At 42.7% G+C, this 20,603-nt stretch overlaps 1 protein-coding gene across 5 annotated transcripts in view; it reads left to right on the top strand.

Moving 5' to 3' along the window:
• The first annotated feature begins 878 nt into the window (after positions 1-878).
• Positions 879-20,603, top strand: part of hecw2a (HECT, C2 and WW domain containing E3 ubiquitin protein ligase 2a) — a 46,821-nt gene continuing 27,096 nt past the window's right edge. For 2 of the 5 annotated variants that reach the window (XM_004559090.5, XM_004559094.6), the window contains exons 1-8: positions 879-1,516; positions 11,602-12,223; positions 17,534-17,641; positions 17,870-17,964; positions 19,186-19,252; positions 19,668-19,837; positions 20,156-20,295; positions 20,442-20,542. In XM_004559090.5, the coding sequence (XP_004559147.2) occupies positions 11,845-12,223; positions 17,534-17,641; positions 17,870-17,964; positions 19,186-19,252; positions 19,668-19,837; positions 20,156-20,295; positions 20,442-20,542 (1,060 nt within the window). In that variant the 5' untranslated portion in view covers positions 879-1,516; positions 11,602-11,844. Of the gene's footprint in view, positions 1,517-10,980; positions 11,323-11,601; positions 12,224-17,533; positions 17,642-17,869; positions 17,965-19,185; positions 19,253-19,667; positions 19,838-20,155; positions 20,296-20,441; positions 20,543-20,603 lie in introns of those variants that run through there. The other 3 variants (XM_004559091.5, XM_004559093.6, XM_004559092.3) reach the window with 3 other exon arrangements.

Consider the following 20,603-nt stretch of genomic DNA (forward strand, 5'->3'; position numbering starts at 1 on the left):
AATTAGACCTCAAACTGCAGACTTGAATCATAATGTCATTAAGTGTCATGGATCAGGCCAGCTGAGGGCCATCTTCCCTACACAGCAGGATTATTTTTTTCAGCCAGAGCAGTCTCCCCCTGCTGGTCATCAAAGCCCATGCAGTTTTTAAGAGACCGGTTCACCGTTTCTGCATTACCTTCTTCTGTTTCAGTTTGGCACTCTTGCTGCACGCCTTCTATACAGTCACCAGAGGACTGTGTGTGCCTGCCATCACCTGTTTATCTACAATCTGAATCACATTATTAAAGGAACCAAGTCAGTGTTTCTACAAACTCCACTCAATTTTACTTAACAAAAAAAAAAGTCTCTAAAATGAAATCGGTTATACCTTAATGGCTACAGAGTTTTGGTGATACATACGGAGAGCTTCAGAGGCTGAAAGCAAAATAAATAAATACATAAAAATTTTAAGAAGTTTCTAATTTTTGAATATTTTCATAATTTATAACAAATTTTAAGCCTAATCATTTTTTGATGCATTTATTTAATTTTATTTAGTAGTTTATTACATTAAATTCGCATAAATGAACCCACCAAATATTACTTTCTTGGAAAGAAAAACAACTATATTAACAATATTTATTATTTATAACTGCTACAGATGTTTGGGTTTTTTTGCGGGGGGAGTAAAATTGTTATATACGTTTTTAGAGGCCCGTGAAACATGAATTTGTCATCTTGTGATATATTTTTAAATTTTATTATTCTTTGATTTTGTCAGACTTGGTCCTCTATAGAGCTTAAACGTTTTTAAATATAGTGCTTTAGTACTGTGTGTGTCTGTGGTGCAACTGTGGTGCAACTGTAGACAGGTAGACAACACTAAGCGCAGTCTCACTCTCTCTCTCGGTGGGACGTGTCCAGATTCACGCCCACTCTGGCATTTTCCCACATTAATATGCAGCGTATATACTGTACGTTATCGTCAGTCAAAAAACTACATCTCAGGCTCGATGATCCTCTGAAGAAATCCCTCCGCGCCCTGAAGAGGAGAAGTCGCTCCTCTGCAAACACCCTGCCGTTACGCCATCCTCCGGCAGGCTACGCTTTTCTCGTCCCTTCCTGGACTGACAGCAGCTGCTCAGCCCAGTCAGGTTTTGAGCATCTGCTGGGACTGCTGGGAGGACGTCGGCTCAGACTGCAGCGCACTGCGATGCAGAGAGGGGGGCACTGAGGCTGTGATGCCGGAGCTGTAATCCGTAAACCTGTGCGGACGGAGCGCAGGGTGGAGCTGGCGGAGTTCGTGCGCACACCTCTGGAAGCTGCTGCCGAAGAGGAGCCTCTGCAGCGCCGCAGCTTTGCACCGGGAACCCGCCTCGGTACGTGACTCCGAAACCGAAGCTGCCCCGGATCCCACAGGGAGGGGGGCTGTAGCGCGGCACCCCGCCCGTCTCGCCTCATTTGGACCGCACGGACCTGAGCCGTGATATTCGCGCACGGAACCCACCGAGCAGCCCGCACCTCTGCGCCAAAGGTAAGCAGCTCCGCGAGGCGCGGGGGCGCGTGCAAGCGCTCGTGGCTTCCAGCAGGCAACGAGAGCCTGTTGATGACGATGATGAAGGTGCTGCTTAGAGTAGCTGAACGCGCCGCTGAAGCGCCGCAGCACCGACTCCGCGCTGCTGTTCGATCGATTTCTGTGTCACGCGCGTGTCTCTGCACAGACGCGCAGAAAGGGAAAAATGACGTAGGGAATTCCCACAGTAATCCAATAGCGCGCGGCGACACCTGCACATTCCGCCAGTGCGGCGCGGCCTGCTGCCGCGCGCGGCCTCGCCAGCGGCGCGCGCGCGGACTGAAACGATTAAAGTTGGATGCGAGCCGTTATGTAACGTGATTCTGCTGACGCGGTTCGCCATGAGCGGGGGTTACCTCCACGTCCCCGCGGCTCGGGGGTGCTGCTCCCTGTTTACGTCCACGGCGGTTCAGCTCAGCCCGACGGGATCGATCTGAATCACAATCCATGAAAGTGCAAAAACATCACCTCGTGTGTCTCTGCACTAATGAAGTCCTCACCTGTTTATTTAAGGCAGAAGGTATTGGGGACATGTGGCAACATGTGGGCTTGAATACTCAGTCTACGTTTAATTTACCTGATGTAATTTTACATGCACATTTGAATTTGTCTGTTTAATCCGTAGAGGATAAAGTTGTTGTTTCTCACACTCACAACAACTCCGTCACCACTGGATGTAGCTCAGGATGCTGTAGGGCCACAAGGCTTACCTCTTTATGTAAGACTGTACATGATTTTTATGCCTCCTCCCCCTGTCCCACACACTGAGGCACTGCTGCACTCTTTGAGTGGCTCAGATATTCAAAATTCAGTATTTCAGGGAATGCCAAACCTTTAATTTGCATCATCAAAGATACAAAATTCGTTTAGTAAATTATACTCTTATACTTGTTGTCCCACATTTACTTTCTTGTCATTTGGTCACACTGGTACACTGCCATGGTGTGCCATTTTGTGGCCCACAATGGGGGCTACCACATTAGCTACACACACCTTCAGAGTGGTCCAGTCTGACAGTGTAGATGCGCCAGCAGTGGGTTTAGTGGATCAGTGTTGAACACCAATGCTCCAGAAAGGGTCAGGGTTAGAAATGTGTTTCTAGTCCACGAAATAAATTGTGGTTGAAGAGTGTGGGACAATACATGAATGATGAATCACATGAGTCACATTTAACGACGTGATAAACACAAACATTCATGTTTCCATCACTGGTTTGTGGGATAAGCGAGCGGTGACAATTTTATGATAGAAACTAGTTATTTTCTGGGTCAGCTTCCAGTGTGATGATGAGAGGCAGTTTTGATTATGTAGCTTCACATCACAGCTTAGCAAAAAGCCTTTCTGACTTTCAGCCATCAGGTAGGTAAACAACCCCACAGCAGAGTTATACTGTCCCATTCAGGCCCCAATCCCCCCATAGTTTCAACATATTTGTGGTCCTAATTGAGTTTTGCTGTTGTGGAGCCTGCAGTGTCTTTGCTAAATTCCCCTTTGGGAGCAACTTTATTATAAATTGTTTATGCTTTGATCTGCTTTCAAGGTAGGGGTTTGGATGAAATCTGCAAAGCTGCAAGCACGCTCAGCTTTCTCAAAAATCTGATACTTGAAACAGATGCGTTACCCGAGATGAACTGGAACATGCAGAATTTCTGTTTTGCTCTTGCAAAGAAAAGAAAATTTCCTCACTTGACAGAATTTGACGAGGTTATGGGGGGAGGTTTGGTCCTGATATCTGTCCTGACTGAGACCCTACAGAGTCTTTAATGTTAGCTGCACGTAGGTCTACTGACTGAGGACTCAGTATACAAAGTAATTTGTAAAAGTGATGTGGAAAAACAGCATAAACTATCTTTTTGGCTGTTTCAGTTCTACACATGCCTCTTAAATAAAGTACTGTAGTAAATGCATGTGTGTTGTAATTGTTCTTCGAAAGCATATTAATATGGGATAAGTGTGATTTTCCCACTTTAATATGAACTGGATACACAGTAGATTATGATTGGTGAAAAAAATAAAGCAGATGTGCTGCAGTTTGGAGAGAAAACCCCAACAATCAGATCATTTCCTGTTAGCAGCACTTAGTGACTGTAGGGAAGAAGAACTTCCTTTTAACAGGAAGAGACTGACAACAGAGCTGGGATCATGAAAGGACAGCCATGTACTGTGACATGCTGGGGATGTGAGAGGAAGATGAAAAGAAAAAAGGCAAGCATAGAGAGACCATGAATAACAAACAGGTGATATGGCTTTTTGTTTTGTTGTCTACCTCACTTCCTGTTTATTTTGAAATCTTAAATGTGCTTTAGTGAAGTCATGCTTTAATGAGGTCATGCCATTTTTCTTCTATACCTCTCTATCTTAGACCGTATGTTAAAAATGGCTACTGTGACATCACCTTTTGGTTTTAGACTCCATATCTTGAATCATTTAGTCTGCCACCATGTTGTCTTTTTTGGAGCCAGAGTTGACCATTTCTGGACGAGGGGTTGGAGTGCTAAGTTATCAGCTAATGCTACCAAGCTTGGTTATCAGTCTGCATCTATAAACTGGACAGGGTTATGTGCAGTCACAGATATCTACAAATTAAAGATAAGTATAAGACTGGAGGTCTCCTGATGTTAAAGAGGGAGTTCTTCCACCCCACAGTCTCCTAAGTCTTGCTCACAGGGAAACGTCCAATCGCTGGGGTTCTGGTGCTGTATGAATGAAAACGAGTTGGATATGATATCTTCAAATAGTATCATAGCAACAATTCAAATGGTATTTAACCTTTTATACAACTTTAACTATTAGTTAAGCGTTAAGGCAGGGTGTGCAGTTTTGTGGTTTGTAACAAAGTGAAGTGGAGCTGTATGGTGAGAAAGAGCTGGGTTATTGTTATCATTAAGCACCCTTATTGAGTCTTTTTTTAGATGGTTAGAAATAGAAGGAGACGATACGTCAGATGTTAAAATGGGCGAGGGATAGAGGGCTGTGTCACCCTGCAGTGATGTCACGAAACGGCTGACTGCTTTATGTGCAGGTCATCATTAATCCATGATTAACTTAACCCGCGAATAGCCAGCTGTCTCCTTTGGTTATTATAATTGTTGGTTTCGCAGATATTCACATTTCTGTAGCTGCTCTGTTAATATGAGATTCCTCTGTGGGTCTCAGCCTGATGCGCTAAGAAACTTTAGGTTTTGTGCTCGAATTTTAAGCATTTGGCTGCACAGCATAAATTTGTAATGATGGTCTGCACAGTCACCGGTGAATGAAGATGAGGAGTTAAAGTAAATAAAGAGAGCAAAATACAAATGCCTCGAGCGCAGCGTCTGTTTACAGTTTTTACACATCCACAAACAACCCACATTCCCATTTATAGTAAGCATTTTAAACTCGGAGATATCAATCAGCCTTCCAGCGTAAATGCTATTTTTGACTCCCCGAGGCCTGTCACATGGAGGGATACCCCCCCGAGGAGTGACTCATCCTGGACATTTACTCCCAGGGCGATGTGTTTAGAGGGAAAAAATACCCCGAGTGGGACAGCGCTGCACTTTTTCTGGGAAGTGGGAACACACCGGCACTGAAATACGTGTTCGCTCAGACTGACTCACAAAGGTGCATCTTCCAGTTTTAAACCTTTAAACAAAAGCATGTCTTCATCCACCTTTAGGGTCATCATGGAGCTCAGGGAGAGGATATTTTATGGTGTTGCATCTTTCTTGTGGATAGAAATAAGTGCTTTTAGTGTGTAAAAGTTATTTTTTTTGTGCTGGTTGTGTGATTTGTTCCTAACTTTGTGTGCCAAAGTATGTGTGTGTCAGCAGAGGGACCCCTCTGTGCCCCTGTGGAGGTGACTGCAGCACTTTACAGCCTGACAGAACGGGCACCTTGGGGAGCTGGCACACACACACACACACACACACACACACACACACACACACACACACACACACACACACACACACACACACACACACACACAGGCAGAGAAACAGAGGGACAGTGAGTGAGAGGTGGAGAAATCCCTTTACTGACATCATGGCACCTACAGCTCACGGCACGTATCCAGATGGTGAAACGCAGGCAGTGAATTCAGCGATTATTTTCATTATTGATTCGTTTTAATGTTTGATGACCTGAATATTTTCCACTGTTAATTGTTTTCACCACCGAAGATCATGAAACTGGTGAAACTTGACCATCACAAAACCCGAAGTGATGTGCACGAGGAGCTGCAGGTGTAACGGGTGCATCTGTCTACGAGAAAATGATTGGTCGACAGATGATGTTGGGTCAGAGCTCCTTACGGGCGCCTATTTGAGCTCCGTGTGTGTGTCCTCAGGTCCAAGCCAAAGAAAAGCCTTGCTTGCACTTGTGTGTCAAGTACACAGACACTCAGATACCTGCACATATGAAAACACCAGAAAAGCAGCAGCAAAGGTTTTCATTTCTGATTGTCAGTTGTAAATTTTTTTTATAAAATGAAGCAACAGCTGTGCATAGACTGTATATAAAAGATGCACACACTTCCAGGTCTGAAAAGTGAAGTCAGCAGGGGGCGACTCCTGTGTTTGCGAAAACAAAAATTTATGATGTTCTGATGGTTTTATGGTCTCAGTTTTCAGTTCCAAGTCTTATTGAAAGCAGCGTGATGTTCATTTTGTAATTTATGATCTCCATTAGCGTTCACAAATACTATAAAAATGCTCAGCTCGAGGCTTCACAGCAGGACTTCATGAATCAGTGGGTGGTTGTCCACAGTTTATCCAAAAAAGTGTTTTTAAATCACTGTATTCATTTTAGAGGGGGAAAGAAAATAGTTGGTTTAGCTGCACAACATGAAGAAGTAAGTCAAGTACAGTTGAATGTGCAGATCTCTGGAGGACTTAATTTTTGATCCTGCAGAGCATCTATCCACGGGTACATTTCCTATAGAGAACAAAACTTTTTGGTTTTTGTACAAGGATTTAAACATGTTTAAGCAGCCTCGAGTGGCCATGAGAGGAACTGCACTTCAACGGCAGCTTTATTCTTCAGGCCCAGAGGTTAATGCAGATGTGGTGGGACCACGAATTGGCCTTAAATCCATCTGTGTCTTTCTTACTGCCAAGTAAAGGTTTAGTAATTTGCTCAGTAACAGATGGTCACTGTCGATTTCAGAAAATGTTAATCCCACTGAGTAGAGGTGCGTTTGCTTGGGAGTATTTGCAGCGAAGGATTAATACACATTTGTTGCAGGGTATTTGCAGCAGGACAGTGTAACTTACGTGAGATAATGTGAAACAACAGAGTTTAAAGCAACAGCAAATCTTGGTAGAGATAGAGCTCAACCCCAGCTTTACCCCTTACTGTAGTGTCACTTTTTGAAGTTGTTCTGTTACTTGCTGTTTGAACCAAAGCTCCTTTTTAAACTCAGAAAAAGATCAAAAATGGGGTTACAATAGACTCTTTTACAACTTTAACTATGTAAGAAGGTTTTGTACAATTTAATAGGTCACGGACTTGATGAGTAGAACCCCATATTTTTTATGACTGGCTAATCTATTCTGGAGGTTTGCTTCTGAATGCCTGTTAGAATGTAGTTTAATTATATGAGAGCATGTTTTATAGCAGGTATGTGCAGAATCTTAGAATTCTGACTTTAATCTCAGAATTTTGACTTTTTTCTCAGAATTCTGAGATTAAAGTCAGAATTCTGACTTTTTTCTCAGAATTCTGGAAAAGGAGAAGAAAAAAGATGTGCCCTTTTTTTTTCTAGTCCCCTATACTGCATTATTTCTAATGGCCAGCAGGGGGCGACTCCTCTGGTTCCAGAAAGCAGGCAGATTGTATGGGAGTCTATGACAAAATGAGCCTCCTTCTCACTTTCTTTAATGAGCTCTATAAATGTCTTGCTAATGAGTTTATGGTCTCAGTCACTAGTTTTAAGTCTTATTTAAAACAACATGATGTTTTTTCAGTAAAATACGATCCCATTTAAAGTAAAACAGACAATATTTGAGGGTATACTTTAAGGTGGGACCTAACTTATGATTTGCAGGTGCATATCACTTTTTTTTTTAAAAAGCAAGATGGCAGTGACTAAAATGTTCAGCCTGACATTAAAAAAAGCTTTTATTTTAAAAAAAACAACTAACACTGACATTTGTGGTTTTTGTTTTTAAGGTGTCAGAGTCTCGATTCATGTTGGAAACTGCCATTTTGATCAGTTTTATAGGCTTTTAACTGTTAGTGAGGAGATATGTCTTGACAGCAGAAGCATGCTTTTTAGTATTAAATGAAAGAAAGGCAAAGAAAGTGTAATGAAATGGCTCACTGGTATGTTTTTGAACTGTGGTTGTGACAATAAGATACATGAGGCTTTGGAGAAGAAGAAAAGTAAATCCAGAATCTAACTAAACTAAACTCGATCAAATTCATTAATTGTTTAACCAGGGGAAAACTCATGGTGTGCGTGCAGTAGAGCGGTGCATGTGCCTTGTGTTGAGAGAACTGTGAGCTGTGCAAAGGGAGATGTACAGCCATAATGCTTCCATGGTGCCTGTCAGTCATGCCTGTCACTTGGGACGCTGGAGTTTTCCAGCTTCACAAACAACACTGAAAACGACCTGCCACGAAGAACGGCACGACAGCGATACCTGAATACCTAAACCTGCCATCTGGTTTTGGGAGCGTTCTCTGAAGAAACTCTTTTTGACAGGATGCGAGAAAACAACTATCCAGCAGAGTCTGGCACACTCCATCACCTCCTCTGCTGCAGATGTGTCTGCTGTTAGTATTCAGCGCACAGCGGTGCACTGTACAAAGTATTCAGTGCCTAATAACAGAGCAGCGCTCAAATGACGGCATTTGAGACATTTATCATCCCTGAGAAAAGCTGTTTGATTTTGGGGTTCTCATGCAAGGCTTTATCTATATTCACCTTCCTGAGAATCAATCGCTAATCCAGGTCAAACTGTGCAGGGCCGGGCTTCGGGATTATAATGGGAAGCAGGAGTCTTTTCAAAGAAAAAAAGCACTGGAATGGGTCCAGATTACTTAATGCTGTCTCCTGAGGTCATGGTTTGTTCTGTGCTGTTTGGAGCTGCTGCACGCACTCCTCATCCTCTCTATTTTAGTGAGCAGCCACGGCGTCTCCCGCTACACATCGGGGTTAGACAATGCCTGGCAAGAACTGCAGGAGGGGGCCGATTGGACCACAGGAGCGCTTACATAACCACCAAGCAGCTTCATATCTATTTATTTTTTAACTGAAGATGCCTCTGCTTGCTTATGAATGTTACCTCTCTCCCCTGCTTGTGCTATATGACTTTGGCCATGTGAGCACGTGATCTGGATTTACGTATTCCTGCATCTGTGATGAAGGTTTTATTCTGCCATAAATCCCTGTACGAGATCTGGGCTTGGTAATCTCGTTGAGTCAGGGACGTCCAGGCTTTCCTCATGACAAATGCAACAGATTTTATTTCAGCATCAGGCCCGGGATATTTCAGAGACACGCATGAATCACCTTCAGATTGATTTCCTGCTTTGCATGGTCAAGAGTTTCAGCTTACCTCATGGTCTTTGAGTGGAAATGAAACACTAATGAGAATGTAGTGAAAGACAGAAAGGAAGATGGTATTACTGATAAGAGGAAGCATTTATAATAGCAGCTGTGTGAGGTTTATACCCACTGTGAAGACTCAGTGTCACTTTCAATTTGATTCTTTTAGTCAGCAAAGAAAGATGGAAGTAGACAAAGTAAAGGAGAGAGCGTATGGCTGGAAAAAACACACTAAAATCAATGTTTAAGGAATATTTCAACATAATTGGGATGGTAAAAAAACTCAAACACCCTTTTTCTGTGCTCCTATATGGAGGACCAAAACTGCCAAGATTACAAATAAACTTTAAAAAAAAAATCCATAAATACAAAAATCAAATAACTTTACTATTACTGTTGACTTCATAGTTAACTAAACAGTTTAACAAACAATTACATAATATTTAGGAATATCACAATACCAAAATACAAGTAGAATTACGTGATTCTCGATACACTAAAACAAAATGATTGTCCCAGTGCTTAAAGATAAACTGTTTTATTAAAAGTCATTTTAAATCGCTGACATAGTGACATGGAGCAAAGCTGATTTCACAGTGCCAAATGAAAAACCAGAAAACATACGCTGATACCAAAACTTTTAGCCTATATCAGGAGCTTTATATAGGGGAGAGCAGATATTTGGATCGATCCGCCCACCTCTAGTTTTTACTACAGATATGATTTGTCTTTCAGGTGAGGGGTGTTACTCATACATATGTGTGAATGCATCTATGTGCACCGTGAAATAAGACCAACATAGAATTAGATAGTGCTGTTTGTACTTTAATTTATGCCATGAACTTTGTGACAAATACGTAACTCAGATGAGTTCCCAGCTTCATTGTGCTGAACTCCAGCAGGTAACTTAGGTGAGGTTCAGGTTAGAGTGATCCTTTAAGACGATGGAGCCGGGCAAGCAGCTGCATGGGCCACCATAGGGGCAGCCTGGTCAGCGAACTAACCAGTAGGGAAAATGTTAGATAGGACCGTTGCAAGCTATTTATTAGCTAGTTATTATTAGTCATTAACCAAACTTTCAGAATAAAAGCGTGGTGATTATCCAATAATATGCATGTACATTTGGGTGGAAGTTAAGACTGCAAAGGTAAAGAACTGAAATGTCAATGTATCTATCTATCTATTTTTTTAATGTAATAGCCTACATTTATTTAAATTTTGGGGTGCATTTAATGGCATAATTATTTACTAAGTCGTTTATTTATTTATTTTTCTCCATAGTTCTTTACAGTCATTTTTATTTTTTGGTCCAGATTAAAGAGCAAGCAGTGAGTTGTAGACCTGGTTGGCAGATTAAGTTACTTCTGGAGACTCGGTTTCATTTCTTTGACCTCCACCAGGTCACCCGCATCCTTTCTGCAGCTGGAGTTAGGTTTTGATTTTAAGCCAAAAGGTGTTACCTTTCAAATTAAATCTCATAGACATAGTTTTTGTTTGAGTGTCACAAATAAGAGACGTCCTACCTGTAACCCTAGCAGGCTGCAGTGACTTATCATAAGATAAAATGAAGCTCAGACCATCTAGTGATTCTTGTTTTTTTTTTAATACCATTAGTCTGACAACCTACTTTGAGGTCTGCAGACGAGCTGACAGTTTTAAAATGTTACCAGCGGCTCGGTTCTTGAGGCATACTTCAAATACCACAGATATCAAGCTTAGCTGAGACTGCAGCCCACATTATTTTCCAGTGACTGCACCAGGCATGCGTTAGCTAAATATTACCAAACCTTTTCTGCCCTTAAGAAAAGAAACACACACACATTTACCGCTAATGCTCCTCAGTCTAACTGATACCAGCCTCCCCCTGGCTAGACTCTGAAGTCACATGGCATCCTTTCTTTAAAAACAAAATGGCTGTGGTTGAGACTCTGACAGCGCTCCCAAGACACTTCCCAAACTGGCATCTGCTGATTGAAGAGCTTCCTGGGAGGCAGATACAGCTGCTTGTCGCCTCTCTCCTTTCTTTTACTGAGGCAGCCTACACTGACTGAAACCTTGTTGTAGACACGTGTGTGTGTGTGTGTGTGTGTGTGTGTGTGTGTGTGTGTGTGCTGTTTTAAAGATTTCCTTTTCCAGCGGTCTCGTAGAGATAATGCATTCCAAATGAGATCATTTCAGCCTGCTCTTCTCCTCATGTGGGCTGAGTGTTTCTAGCAGAGAGAGCGAACACACGGTACGCATCGTTCATCATTCAAAGAAGTAAATAGTGCATTAAATTAATGAAAGAAAACTTAAAATGAGTGTTGGAATGGTGATGTTGGAAGAGGAAGGTGCCGGGTTACTTGTGTCTGTGACGGCTTCTTTGACAGCAAACAGCCGCTCCGGTGACGGATGTTTGTTCAGCCATTTGTTGATTGCAGTTCGCGCCGTGCAATCACTGCTTTTGTTGTGCCGGAGCAATTTTGTAGCTCACTGAGTTTTGTCTGTCTTTCTTTTCTTTCTCCATCCTCAGGTTCTTAATGCCACTGGATAACATGAACTAAGTAAAGAGTCGACTGTTTAGCTTCATTAAGGGACGAAAACGGATGAAAATGCACAGCTTTGTGGATCAGGAACCCACACATCACTTCTAGACAAGAGGCAGATAAATCAGAAACATGTGTCATCGCTTTGGTGACCGTCCGGCTCAATAAGAAGCTCATCTCTGCCTCTACTTCTCGGCTCTACTCATTAACTGCTTTCACTTGTTGCCAACATGCGTCCTTCCCTCGCCACAGCGGTCCTGCCACCCAGGACCCGTTCCCACAATCCACCCAACCTGTCCGTTGGGGGCCGCGAACACCTGTCGGCCCCACGAAGGCGCAGCCCGCATCTCCGGCACACCCTCAGCCCGGAGAACCTGCGGACTCTGGCGGAGAGGGGCGGGGCGGCTGTAGATACCGTGTCCGTGGTGAGCAGCCCCATCGGGCTTCCGCGGGCAAACAGCGACACTGACCTGGTGACATCCCAGAGCCGGTCCTCGTTGACAGCGTCCACTCTGGAGTACACGCTGAACCGTGGCCAGAACCTCGTCATATCCTGGGACATAAAGGAGGAAGTGGATGCTACAGACTGGATCGGGCTGTACCACATCGGTAAGATGATGCAATGGCAAGTAAAGGAACTTTAATTTGTGTCAAATCTCAAGTCAGTGCCTCCCAGCACATTAAGAAACATTACAATATGGCTACATTAGAAAATTATTGGATTCAGAAGGAAATGCAGCAAGGCGATGATCCTGGTATCTAAACATAGGTAGTAAAAAAGCTGTTTAATAAAGCCGCCTATCCAACACAGTGATACAAGCCTTGAAAATTTACACAAAATGCACTTTTTAAAGTTTTCTCCACTAAATTATGAGAAAACCAATCAATCATCCAGGCTACCAGTGATTTTTTCTGCTCATCAGAGACATTAAACTGGGGCATTTCATTCAAACTATGTTAGATCACAAAATGTTGATGCTCAGAACTGCTTATAAATAAAAAATGTGCGAAAAAAACGGATTTGGCTTCAGATTGTGAATTCTGTTGTGTGTGTAAAATGGATCATAAATTGAAAATGTCATGTGGACTTATCTCCTATACTTACGACTAGGGCTGGGCCATATTATACCGTTCACGGTAATACCGGTATAATGTTAGGCAACGATAGGAAAATGAAATATCGCGATAGAATGGGAGTAAAACGCGCATGCGCAGTGCCTTTGTTTTCATACGCACATGGCCGATTGTTGAGTGAAACAGATGAACCAGAATTGGTTTGTAAAAATGGTGCAACTTCCGTGATGTGGAACTGGTTTGGTGTTTGTCCGTCAGATACACAACAAAGCACATTTTTTTGCAGAACATGCAAGCGGCCGTTGTTATTGTCATATTTGTCGGACTAAGATGCTCTTAAATCTGGGGGTAATCTGGGTCCTAAACTCCGTATTCTTCAGGTCAAACAACACTGCAGCATCACTTAGAGTTAAAAACTGTCTAAATTCTTTCATCTTTAATAAAACGATCAGCATTGCTGCTTTACCAGGTGTAACTATGAAGTTTAACTTCCAGGCATCCATGAAAACTAAAGTTATTACATTTAACGGAGTTAGACGTTAGCAGGAAGCTAGCGGAAGTTAGCTCGCTAGTTTCGCTAGTTACCTAAGCATGATATAGCATGTTCTGACTGAGAGATTTCTGAAAAAAATCAAACGTACAGTTCTGCTATCACTTCCAACATAAATGAAGACAGGAAACTAAACAGCAGTGACGTTTGTAGGGTTACTGAAGTTGGGCTAGCTGGTATATAATGATGTGCTACGTGATCGCTAGCGACACAGCTATGTTAGCATAACATAAACAGTGAAGCTGGAGGACGAACACTAACACTTTTCCACTTATAAAAGTTAACGTGAAGGTTCCTCATGGTTAGAGACAAATGCAATCGCATGGCAGGATGTTGTAAACGGACCAAACTTCAGTCAGGAGAACAACTGAGATAATCCATCCACAATATGAGGTTAGTCATTAATAGACTGCAACAACATGGGAATAGAGCAGCTGCCAGAGAATTCAACATTAATGAATCAATGGTACAGAAGTGGAGGAAGCAAGAAGAATGAGTTTAATAAAGTTTGATTTATCTGACTGCTTTGTTTCGCTTAATGTGCCTTATAATCCCGTGCACCTTATGGTCCGAAAAACACGTACTGCACACTGCAGTTTAATGTTGCAAAGCACCTCTTTTTAACTTCAGTGGATATTATACATGGTTATGCTCAGGATATGTCAGCCCATTTCTACTGGAAATGCCTTTTGGTTAAACTTTCAGCAAGGAATTTGCATTTGCACTGTTACATTTTTATAAAGCTTTAATGTACATAAAAACCAGCTTCTTGTTTAAGTGAAAATAAATGGAAGGTTGTCTTTTTGCGCTAGTAATGTTGTGGAGTTGTATTTTGTCTCGCATCAATTATATCGTCGGTTATATCGTTATCGCAAATTTTCAAATATATATCGTGATAAATATTTTTGGCCATATCGCCCTGCTCTACTTACAACATATCCTGGAGAGAAAAAAAAGATTACATTTCTGTAACTCTAAAATATTACACTTAGCTTGAGCACAGAAGTTTGCTTGGTTTCATTAAATATCCTAAAGTTACTGTAGAAAAGCAATCAGCTGATTCTGAGGGGGTCAGATGGGAGCTTTTCTCAGATTTAATCAGTCTTATATGGGGTGACCTGAAAATGACACACGTCTGGGACAGCTTATCTCTCAGATCAGTGTTGATGCTGTTATAATGCTGATATCTTTGCAGAGGCGAGGTGTATGTGCTCAGACAGTAGAGCAGGTCCACTGATTGGAAGGCTGGCGGTTCGATAGTGTTCGTCTTCATCTCAGGGCACTGTCATTGCAGCCTAAACTGAACTTAAGTTTTGCATATTAATAAGCTCAACACTGGTGTTAACGCAAGGGGTAGCAGACCTGTTTATCCACTGTGCTCTTCTGAGCTCATCTTTGTAGCTGTTTTTAGGTGATGCCAGCCCCGATGGCTCATCATACAATCTACTCCCTTTGATTTTAAAAGTAAAACACGCCTGGCTTTCTGCTTTCCATTGTTAAAAGTACTGCTAATACCCAATATAGACCTGGAAGGGTGGATAGAAGAGGTGGTGGCATTATATGTCAATATATGTCAAATCCATTGCTAGTGACTCTGTAACTCTGACAGTCCATAAAGGTAAAGGCTATCAACGTGGGTGTGACATATTGGTTGGCTGTTACAGACCCCACTCGCCTCAGATGTTTTTCTGCAGAAAGAGTCCTCAGCTTTCAGGGTATGCTGGATTTAGCAAATACAGGGCGTAGAAACTCAGAGTCTAATCCAGAGTTAGTTTAGCTGTTCAAATTGTTGTCTTTATATTTAAGAATTTGGCAAAAGTATAAAAAACTAATATACCACTGAAAGGAAACTAAATTAGACTATAACACTCAAATCTACAGTTTGATTGCTCTGGACGTTTCGATAGGTCGATAACTAGCTCTAAATTTTGAGATAATAAACTAAAATTTTGACTTATGGTTAAGAAAATGTGTTTTCTTTATTGGCCTCCATAAATTTCTTCCCACTTCCCACGTATGTTATCAGAACGCGCCAGCTAAATGATTGTTTTTCCCAGTCACTTTAACTTTTACGTGTATTTTTACCACTGAATCTGTTTTGCTGAACTCTTTGGCAGCTCGCCGTCATTCAGAGCTGACTTGACCCTGCGTGTCCTCGAAGCTTTTCGGCTGATCCTGATGTTTTGTTATCGAAATCTGTCGATAGCTTGGTGCAGAGTCTCGTGCAGGAGCTTCCAGCAGCGAGTCAATACTGAAACATTAGCTGTTGAGACTTTACACCGGGCCTGGAGGCTGAGTCAACGTGTCACGGCTCTGCCTCGGTGTACGATAACACACACACCATCACAAAGCACGCACGAGCCGGGTGGTCTCCAATAATGTCCGCTAATCCTGCTTAGAGACAGGAATCTGACAGGGAGGAAATCCGTCGACCTGAGTGCTGAAGAGGGCTATCGGGCTCACGCAGATCTGTCCACGATGGTGAAAGCTAATACAGGAATCAGAGTGTGAAACCAGCACACCGGTGATCAGTCCACTCTGTTTTGATCACGTAGTAAAGATCCAAAAGAGATCTGCTGCTCTGTGATTGAAAGCAGATTCTTATTCTTATTTTTTTATGTCTGAAAAATCTAAGTGTGGTGTACTGTCCACCATGCGTGTTTACACACTGCTGTGATCTCAGCTTCTTAACCCCCTCTTTCAAGCTATTTTTATTGGCTGTGCACACATGGCTGGTATGGGGCTTATGGGAAATGGAGTATTTCTAATGGTGCTGAGGTATTTAGCACAAATATTAAAAAGTGCACAGAAGCGAAGCTTGAAGTTGCTGGTTGCTGATGTGTGTGTGTGTGTGTGGGCCTAATAATAAGCTGTAAGTATAAACATCCAAAATTGCACCGTGATCCAGCACACACATCAGGTGCACACACAGGTAACCATTAAAAAGTATCCCACTCTTGCACGTCTTTTAAGACATAGCAGGCTAGAATCTGTGCAAATATACAGAATATTTTACCTCATAAGCCAAATTTTGCTCAGGATACAGCAGTCAAATGCCCTTTTGGAGCAAAGTTAGTGTGAAATTACTGCCTAATGATAATGTTAACCTGCTGCACGGCAGCTCATAATAAGCCAGAGTGTTACCTTCATCTGGGTGCACAGATATAATACTCCAAATTGGCACCCCGTGGTTTAGGCGTTAAATTTCCTAATGAGGGGCTGCGAGGACATTAATCAGGGTCAGATGTATGCATGAGTCTCTTCTGCGTCATGGTGAACCCAGTTTCCAACTCAAGTTAAATTTTTGTTTCTAACATAGTTTTTGAAAAATATTCTGACCACATTAAACACGGGGATCTCTGCCACGGTCATAAATTTGCCTTTTCATTGTTCACTGAAGCAAATAATGAACGTTGTCTCTTTACCCCAGATAATTACAAAGTGACGTTGAGGGAGAACTCCAACTCTGAGAGCTGTTCATCAGCATGATGGACTGTGTTAGTGATGGATAATGAGCTTCAGAAAACAATGGGCGCCTTTGGTTTTGGAAAGGTCAGACAAACCTGCTGCACAACAGACGGCAGTAAATTCTGGACGGCGTGAAATTACTCCTATAAAGGACTCGACTTCGTGATGGTTTTAACTTGTTTACCAGGCGATCAGTTTAATTTCTGTTGACCTCTAAGACTTAACCCATCTGGATAAGCTGATTACATTTTCCAGACATTTCCTTCCTTGTTGGTAAAACTGTCTGGGGGCGGTGGGGCGTCAGGTCACTTCATATCGATCATAAGGCCGCCAGGACTTCATTACCTTCTCCGGGGTCTTATACCCCAGAGGAGACACCACTTTCCTTGACTAAGCAGACATTCAATGATAAGCTACCTGCCCTCCCCTCCTCGCCTCCCCTTCAGACACACTGGCATGCTCACACACACACTTCCACCAGTCAGCTGAGTTTGGTGCTTCATTAATCTGTGCGCAAAAGTGCTACGTACAGCGGAATTCCCCCTCCCCGTTTTTAACTCAGAGGAAGTTTGGAGTTTGTCCTTCTGTTTGGAGGTTACAGGGAGGCTATTTTGGGAATGGATTTCACTGATTAAAGGCAAACTTGTGTTTTGGAAGACAGAGTCCGCAGACTAAACACGCTGAAAGGCAGAACAGTTTTGCACTGCAGCGGCACAATGCAGAGCATGCTGTTTGATTTAACTCACATTCTTTGGTCTAAAAATAAATGCTGCAAGAGCCGGATGTGTCTAAAGCAAGAGTGAACTAACACATTTACCCTCCTGCAGATGAAACCAGTCCATCCAACGTGTGGGACTGCAAGAACAGAGGGGTGAATGGCACCCAGAAGGGTCAGATCGTGTGGAGGCTCGAGCCCGGGCCCTACTTTATGGAGCGTAAGTTGGTTATTGAAAAGTATCTCTGCACTTCTTGCAGTTCTTGCTATAAAATATTTAAAATGATCTAAATGGCCGCCAGTGATGATTTAGACCTCACTGAGTGTAAAAATTACCTCCAAATCAAAGGAGAACATTTAGAATGAACCTCCAGGTGCAGCTGAGCTTTAAAGATTTTTCCATGTGATGTTTTTAAAGGGCTGTAACTCTTTTTTGCTTCCTCTGCAGCTGAGACAAAGATCTGTTTCAAGTACTACCACGGAGTGAGCGGAGCCCTGAGAGCCACGACCCCGTGCATCACTGTGAAGAACCCAGCAGTCCTGGTGTGTGAGGGAGGGATCGCACTGATCAATCACTCTGAGATTTATACATGTGAAGTCTGGAATATGGTGGGGATAGCTGGTTATGATTATTGTGATTGTAATAGCTCCAACCATAAAACAACAAAACAAACCAGACTTAAATATCATTAATGTCCCCTTCAAGTTCATATCCTTTAACACCTCTGGACTGCATCCAGCTGTTTCTGTTATTTGTGGATGCTTTCCTGGGATTCCCGTTCTTGGTATTTGTACGTATGTGTGCTGAATTTCGTCCTCTGTATTAAACGTGAACTCTTGAATTTCTGACAAAGCTGCTGCGCAAAGTTGAGATCTTTACAGGAGGATTTTGCAGCAGGACTCCTCTCTAACAGCTCTGAATGGTGTTCCCACGGCCTTCCTGACCGGATGTACCATGTTTCCGCTTGGACATTGTGGAGCTCAAACTACCATTTGATCGCTGAGTCGGAGACATGAAAGTTGAGTCAGTAGGAAATCGTCTGTGAGAGTTTTTTGACAGCAGTAATGGAAACCTACCCTTCTTTACCAGGCGTGGTTCTTTGTCACTTCCTGTTTTTAAAATAAAACCTGAGTTGAAGACTCATGGTTGTGACACACCAGGAGAGAATCCCAGATGCTCAGATGGAAGCGGTCAGAATGGACTTCCAGGATATGACCTAAAGCAAGCAGCAAGCCTGGAAGTGCTCCTTTGAAAGGAAGATCAGCTTTAACTCAGGAGTCGTGGACCTTCTCCAGTTTCTGAAAATAGCAGATGTGGGTGGTTTTTGGATATTTCAGTATGCAGGACTGATTTTGAAGCCATTTATTTCACGTTTCTGCACGTTGAGCTATCAAACAATGAACTGCCTTCATTGGCTCACTGTCTGCCTTAAGAAATCCTGTTATTTATCATTCTCAATAATGGAGCCTCACGGTGGTTTATATGGCATGTTTCATACTTTTCAGTTGATTGATGACTCAATATTGAGTCGTCTGTGACCGTAATCAATCCCACATAAATGCTGAGATTTGGCTCCTCGCTGATGCACTGCTGTCTGCGTTCAGTTCTAATTTATTCCCTCAACCTTCAAAGTCGTGTCCACAGTTATGATTTAAATTCCTGTGAATTCAGTAGGACGTGTGTGTGTGTTTGTGGTCCTTGGAAAATATGTGCTCCATGTGTTTTATAGCATCTAAAGTGTGATGTTGTCTCTTCTATCTCAGGTGGAGGGGCTGGCTGAGCAGGTCGGAGTCGAACATCCTCGTAAACTGATCAGCTTCACTTTGACGGGTGAGTTTAGCAGTTTTGCTAAATGCCTCTTTGCAAATATTTCCAAATCTGGAAGAGCCACACCATAAATCCCAGAACAGATGCTTGGATTTTAACGGAGTGATCCATCTTATCTTCATCTGTGTCTTACAGTCCCTTTGGGAAACACTAGAGTAAACTCGAGTAAACACAGAGGCCTTGGTATTGAAGGGTTTTTTTCCCCACCAGAGAGACTCTGAAGTTTTTATCAGTTTCCCAATGATGATATCAGGTTCAGTTTAATTAGTTTAAAAGAATGGGATGTCCACCTCACTTACCCAAACCACTCGCCTTTGTTAGCCATGATGCATCTGCAGGTCAAGCCGCGCACAAGCAAAGGAGCGAGAACAATCCTTTGCTTTGATATTCGTCTCTCTCGTCATCTGTTTTGTTGCAGACCTGCGTGCTACTGGCCTGAAGAAGGGGATGTTTTTTAATCCTGATCCGTACCTGAAGATGTCAATCCACCCAGGGAAGAGGAGCGTGTTCCCCGTCTTCAGCCATCACGGGCAGGAACGCCGATCAGCTATCATCGCTAACACCACCAACCCCGTCTGGCATGGAGAGGTGACGTCGTTTAAACTTTTTCAAGCTCTTTTTGAATGCTACTTTGCACTACTGTTAATTAAATGCATTTATATTAAAACAGGGGACTATATCATGCCACAGGTTTTGATAGACTGGCATCCGGGATTGGTATTTAATACAGACTGATATTGGTCTGTTTTTGGCTTTTGGCTAACCTAAAGATAAAGTGCCTTGAGTTTTCTGCTTGCACCCCATAATCTCCAGTAAGACTGTCTTTTTGAAATACTTCTAGCATCAAACTCATGATGTGTTTCCCTCTTTCTTTTTTTGCACATCGATGCTTTTGCCTCTCTGCAGAAATACACATTCGTGGCCCTGATGACGGACATCCTCTACATTGAAGTGAAGGACAAGTTTGCCAAGAGCCGGCCGATCATCAAGCGCTTCCTTGGCCAGCTTACGATCCCTGTGCAGCGGCTCATTGAAAAAATACCCGGGTAGGTGGAAAATGTGCAGACACAGGCGAGTAGGAGCTCACTCATAGAGTCACGCACACATAAACAGACCTTCATGTGTACTTTATCTGTGTGTGCAGTGTAAAAGACACACAGGTCTCTCTTTTTTTGCTTCTTTAACTGTGCAGAGTCCAGCCGGTCAGTTTCTCTCTGTGTCGACGCTTGCCCACTGAGCACGTTAGTGGACAGCTGCAGTTCAAAGTTGAGCTCACCTCGACAGGACCGGATGGTAAGTTTGCCTCTCAGCTGTGGTTAAATATTCATGACTTCACACTTTCTTGGAATTTGTT

The sequence above is a fragment of the Maylandia zebra genome, linkage group LG16 (assembly GCF_041146795.1).
Source record: "Maylandia zebra isolate NMK-2024a linkage group LG16, Mzebra_GT3a, whole genome shotgun sequence".
Taxonomy (NCBI): Eukaryota; Metazoa; Chordata; class Actinopteri; order Cichliformes; family Cichlidae; genus Maylandia; species Maylandia zebra.